Source organism: Topomyia yanbarensis, chromosome 3 (assembly GCF_030247195.1).
Source record: "Topomyia yanbarensis strain Yona2022 chromosome 3, ASM3024719v1, whole genome shotgun sequence".
Classification (NCBI taxonomy): domain Eukaryota; kingdom Metazoa; phylum Arthropoda; class Insecta; order Diptera; family Culicidae; genus Topomyia; species Topomyia yanbarensis.
In genome coordinates this window covers 287349989-287356011 of record NC_080672.1, presented here as the reverse complement: position 1 = coordinate 287356011, position 6023 = coordinate 287349989, and the positions used below count along the sequence as shown (strand labels likewise).

At 34.0% G+C, this 6023-nt stretch overlaps 1 protein-coding gene across 1 annotated transcript in view; it reads right to left on the bottom strand.

Moving 5' to 3' along the window:
• Positions 1–5380: 5380 nt before the first annotated feature.
• The window catches only part of LOC131689505 (cadherin-23), an 83067-nt gene continuing 82424 nt past the window's right edge, over positions 5381–6023 (bottom strand). Inside the window, exon 7 of the mRNA XM_058974642.1 lies at positions 5381–5994. Coding sequence (XP_058830625.1) covers positions 5883–5994 — 112 coding nt within the window. The 3' untranslated portion in view covers positions 5381–5882. The remainder of the gene's footprint in view (positions 5995–6023) is intronic.

The window sequence follows — 6023 nt, the reverse complement described above, 5'->3', positions numbered from 1 at the left end:
ACTATCTGGACTGTATATAAGCTACTAAAACTCCATTAAATTCCCGATCCAATGAAATCTTGTACATCAAAATCGGTTAAAATTTGGCAGAGTTCGAGTCGATTAAAGGCTAAAAGCTAACACCAAAAATTATGTCAGTACCACAATGCTTTGCGATGGTCTGCTAAGGTCCGGAGATGAGCCTTCTGCTGTGGTGAATCGTCAATGAGGCTAGTAAGTAAAAAATTGACATCTCTATCAGTTCGTTTACGGTAGCCATGCCTACACTAGAAACTACGTTCGATAATTTGAATCCCTGTCGGCTCCAACACGGAGCGAAGAAATCCGTCAGCGTTGTGACCAGATACAGCCGAGCGTATCTGGCCTGGGCGGTCTCTGTAGGTGATGAATCGTCTCTCCTGGGAACGCCAAACCCACCAACCTGCCCCAGCTGCGCCTAATTGAGAATTTCTCGGCGAACAATTTCGTGTCGAAAACCAAAAACGACCGATCAATAAGGCGACCAAAAAGTTGAAAAATATGCTAACACGTTTCTATTCAACGGCTATTCCGCTCAAACGATAAACATATAATGCCCCGTGCTAATGGTGTTTGACATGCATAGAAGTATTCAAATTAGATATCCCTGATATTCGTTTAGACCGAACATAACAACTTTTCTAACAAGCACTGCTTTCGACGTTATTTTTGGAAGCGCTTTTTGCATATAAATGAATCTGGTATTTTTAGATAGAATGAAGATACGACTATTAGAGTGGCTCGCGGTTGTATGGGAAAACTTCAAAATGATTTAAACTAGCGGGCGCAGAACTTTTTGAGTTCCTTTTGTGGTCCCAATTACATGTGCAAAATTTGGGAGCAGTCGGTTGCTTCGAAAACCATTTGTGATGTAAAATTGCGTGCTGAATCCGAAAATGAGGTCCAAAAAATTTACAGTAGAACAGTTTTCGAGTTACAGTGAAAAAATGACTTTTACCTTTATAATTAAAAGTACGTTCAGTAAAATCCAAATAACTTCGGTTGTAGTGCAACGATATGAAATATTATTATGTTGAATTAAAAGTAACTGAATGCACTTTTGATCGTTAGAACATTTTGTTTAGGCGCGACTACTGGTTCTGACGTTATTTACGAATCTATTAAGCCTTTTCTTAATTTTTCGTCGTTTTTTGAAGAAAAATGAGCGTGGAGACAATGTTTTCGGCAAGATAAAGTAATTCTAAAAATTGTATTTTCATGGGAAATTAAATCCTTTTGATAACCAATAAAAATGAGCACTTGTTAGTTTAAATCCGATGAAAATTGCGAAAGTTATTCAATTTTTTATAAAATGGCAATTTTTGTGTTTCTCTGGGTCGACTTATTGAACCGTCTCGATTCCATTTTTTCTAGGGCTTGTTTAATAATATATGAGGGACTTTCTGTCAGAATTCTGTTAAACAAGTAAATGGAAGAATTTTGAAAGAATTTAATGTGAAGTAATACAAGAACTCGTTTATCCAAATGATTAAAGACTAACATAGTTTTTCTAACAAAATCTAAACAATAATTTCAGGCTCAATTAAATTATAAGTCATCGAATGATTGGTATGCAATATTGCATGTAATATTTACAAGTGTATTACATAAAATAACACTCTTATGATGCAAAATTCGTTGTAAACTAAACCCGCACACGTTATAAAATTCGCATTTTGAAACGCTAGCTGCTCAATTGGGTTTTGTACAATGTCAATACAAACTATACGAATTCGTAGAAATATGTGATACTACATACGTCAAGTATTATAAAATTAATAATTTGTAAAACTTTTAATTTGTGTTCCTTCGTAGAACATATAGCAGTTCGTGTTTTGAAATTATGTAGGACATCGAACATGACTTATTTTAGGTTTAAAATCTCAAAATCTGAAGTTAAGAATGATTTGAAGAGCATAGAATATTTTGTAATTGCACTTGAATGTTTTACACAATATATTGTGTATGAAATAATTGACCTCTTCATGTCTAAAAAATAACTTAAATTGCAACTAAACTTTTAGGTTTAAAATCTTAAAATCTGAAGTTAAGAATGATTTGAAGAACGTAGAATATTTTGTAATTGCACTTGGATGTTTTACGCAATATATTGTAGTATGTTGTAGTTTTGTGACCCAGTATAATTTCAAATTATACACTTCTAGACATTTTAATAACGTAAAATAAATTTTTAGTAGAACAAAACGTGACGAAATAGGTGGATAAGTCATCATTCGTGAAGCTAGTACCCGAATTTAGCATTTCGCACATTCATAAGCTTCCGATGTGTGTATTAAGGCATTGTGGAGCGTGCAGTTTGCAACGTATTTTGTACATATACGATTCTATATGACACATGTAAATATTATGCGTATTTTTTAATGCCAATTTTTTATGACATTACTCCACCGAGCCTGAAATTATTGTTATTAGAAGCTTTAATCATTTGGATAAGCGAGTTCGAATATTACCCCACATAAAATTCTTTCAAAGTTCTTCCATTTACTTGTTTAACAGAATTCTGACAGAAAGTACCTCATATATTATTAAACAAGCCCTAGAAAAAATTGGAATCGAGACGGTTCAATAAGTTGACACAGAGAAACACAAAAATTGCCATTTTATAAAAAATTTAATAACTTTCGAAACTTTCATGGGATTTAAACTAACAAGTGCTTATTTTAATTGGTTATTAGCAGGCTTTAATTTCCCATAAAAATATAATTTTTGGGATTGCTTTATCTTGCCGAAAACATTGACCACACGCTCATTTTTCTTCAAAAAACGACGAAAAATTAAGAAAAAGTTCAATAGATTCGTAAATAACGTCAGAACCAGTAGTCGCACCATAACAAAATGTTCCAACGATCGAAAGTGCATTCAGTTACCTTTAATTCAACATAATAATATTCCATATCGATGCACTACAACCGAAGATATTTGGATTTTACTAAACGTACTTTAAATTTTAAAGATAAAATTCATTTTTCCACTGTAACTCGAAAACTGCTCTACTGTAAATTATTTGGACCTCGTTTTCGGATTCAGCACACGATTTTACATTCAAAATAACCACTAGCTTATTTAGTTCAGAAATGCTGTAAACTAGTGTAATGAACGCAATTTCGCTCAATATGAAAAACCAGCTTTATTAAACTATAGTTCAAAACTTGATTAACAACTTTGTCAAAGTCGGAAACTAGCTACGAGTTTTCAAAAAATAGTTATAACGATTTAATGGTTCAATCCAAATGCAGAAATTTATTATTTTTTCCAACACGCACCACCGACATCAACATTTAAAACTTATATAAATGAGAATATAGTCATCGAAGAGACTTGGTACCTTTGAATGAAATGTTCAGAATGAATTGCTGAATAACATAGACGTAGTAAGGAAATGAAAAGAAGAAGGGGAGTGGGGCTTGTGTACTCCCCAGTCCTGTTTTTTAGATTGTTTTGCATAAGACAAAGAATCATTACGTCCTTGTAAATGTGACAACTGAACTTTCTTAATATTTTGCTAGATCCAAATATGAATCATACTACAATCGTTGCTGTGGGAAGTAATACTTACGACATTTAGAATTTAGACCTAAAAACTTATGTGTTGCTTTTGCTTGTGGCTAAAGCTACCTCAGTTCTGGAAATCGTCTTGGGTTCTAACCTGACGTATATTTCAGTTTTTCTAACATCACCACTATTTTGCGTCAATTTCATCAAAACGTTTGTTTGAAGTAACTATCCTGGTTTTCTTCCTAGATTCTTAAATGAAAACGTCAATAGAAACAATTTCAAGTCTTCAAGGCATCTACGGATATGCGTTTATTAAATTCTGACTCTGAACGGATAAGAAATAGGGTTTTGAAATATGTACAAGTTATAAACCGTTGTACCATTTTATATGAGATAACAGGAAAGCCCTTAAATAGTAGCACTCAAACACGTAAGATTAATTTTTAATTCGGCGGTACAAACCTGCGTTGAAGATGTGCTCATTATGTTATACAAAACTATCTAAAAAGGAGCTTCGGAGTACTCAAGCCCCCCCTTTTCTTTCATTTTCTTACTACGTCTATCTTATTCAGCAATTCAATCTGAACATTTCATTCAAAAGTACCAAGTCTCTGCGATGACTATATTCTCATTTATTTAAGGTTAAAGTGTTGGTGGTGTACTCTGCCGTGATACGCATAACAGTCCCACCTGCATAGGAAACCCATAGCAAATGGGACTGTTATGCGGATCACGGCAGTACTGACAGTGTTGGAAGAAATAATAAATTTCTGCATTTGGATTGAACCATAAGTTTTAAAATCATAGTTATAACGATTTTCGAAAAAACTTAGTTAGTTTCCGTCTTCGACAAAGTTGTTAAACAAGGTTTGAACTATAGTTTTATAAAGCTGGTTTTTCATATTGAGTGAAATTGCGATCTTTATTAACGTAAATGCAAAATAATTGACTTCCCCATGCAAAATCCCATACAAACTTTGAACGCAATGCGCAAACCCGGGAAGCAACCGATCCCGATCAGAATGAAATAACAAGATTATAACAGAACACATTTTTTGTAACATATTGTGTTATAAATTAGGTCTCGTTAGTAGTTAAAATAACAGATATTTATAACAAGTAACAATGCGAGTTATAGTTTTGAAATAGTTCTGTTATGTGTTTCTGATCGGGATCGCTCCCAAATTTTGCAGATGCATTTGGGGCCACAAAAGGAACTCAAAAAGTGTTGTGCTGAAAAATGTCGTATGTCTAGCCGAGTTTTACATCAAAAGAGACACAATATTTTATTTTAGTTGTTAAACCATGTATAATTCTATTATTAGACAGCGTCGCAATGTTGTTTACATCCATTTATTCCTAAAACAATCCTTTAGGATAAACTATGCTAAAAATACCCCCAACAATAGAATGATGCGTCATTATAATGAAAAGTGTGAAATAATTGAGCTCTTCATGTCTAGAAAACAACTTAAATTGCAACTAAACCGTAGAAATAATGTATAGTATATAACAAAATATTGTAATACTTACCTATGTAGTTTACATATGCTTGACGAATAAAATATTTTGTGAGATATTACAATTATAAATTTATAACAAAGCAAATTGTACAAAAAACGCCCAGTGATAGGTCTGTTATAATCGAAATATCTCGTAAAATACTTCGAGCTCCATACTGAAATTTTTACACAATTTTTTCAATACAATTACAGATGCTATGAAAAAATAAAAAATAAAATTAGCGGATCCCGAAAATGCCAATGATTTTTTTACTAGCTCACACATACATGAATTTCGGACAGACGGTACACGTTTTTAATAATTAAAAGTTTATTTTGCTTTCTGTTACTATATTTACAAGAAAATCTCACGTTCCAATCATCCTACCGCGTTTCGAAACGGCGGCGTGGCGTCGAAGCCAATCTCGCAAACTCACGTCGTACATGTAGTCTATCCCTCTGCGCAAATTTTCCCTATCGACCGAAACATAGTTTGTTTGCATCTCTGATGGGCTTTTACATTAAAAAATAAATAGCTTATTCTAACTATTGTTTTATTTGCTTTTCAATTGCAACAGTCAAAACTTAACATTTTTGACGGCGCGCAGTTCCAAGGTTATGGCGTGCCGTTCTCTCCAATTGTTTATTAGTGTTACGGTAAGGCAAGTTTATCAACATCGGCTTGTTAGCAGTTCCGGCGAATGACCGTGGCCGTGGCTCACTAGGGTAACACTTTTGAACCCTAGCGACGCACGTTCGGTGCCTTGGATTTCGCGACGTTCTTATGACTTTTGTGTGACTTGTTTTGTACAGACTATGTTCGTTTGATTTTCGAGGATTTCTTCGCTACAAAACACCGTAGATTGGCTCGGTATACAATACCGGTGTGGCACTACCGTAAATATCCGAGCTCCCCACTCGCTGTGATGTTGCCGTCAATCGGAGTTGAGTTTTGTATCTACAAAAAAATCAACATTCAACAAATGT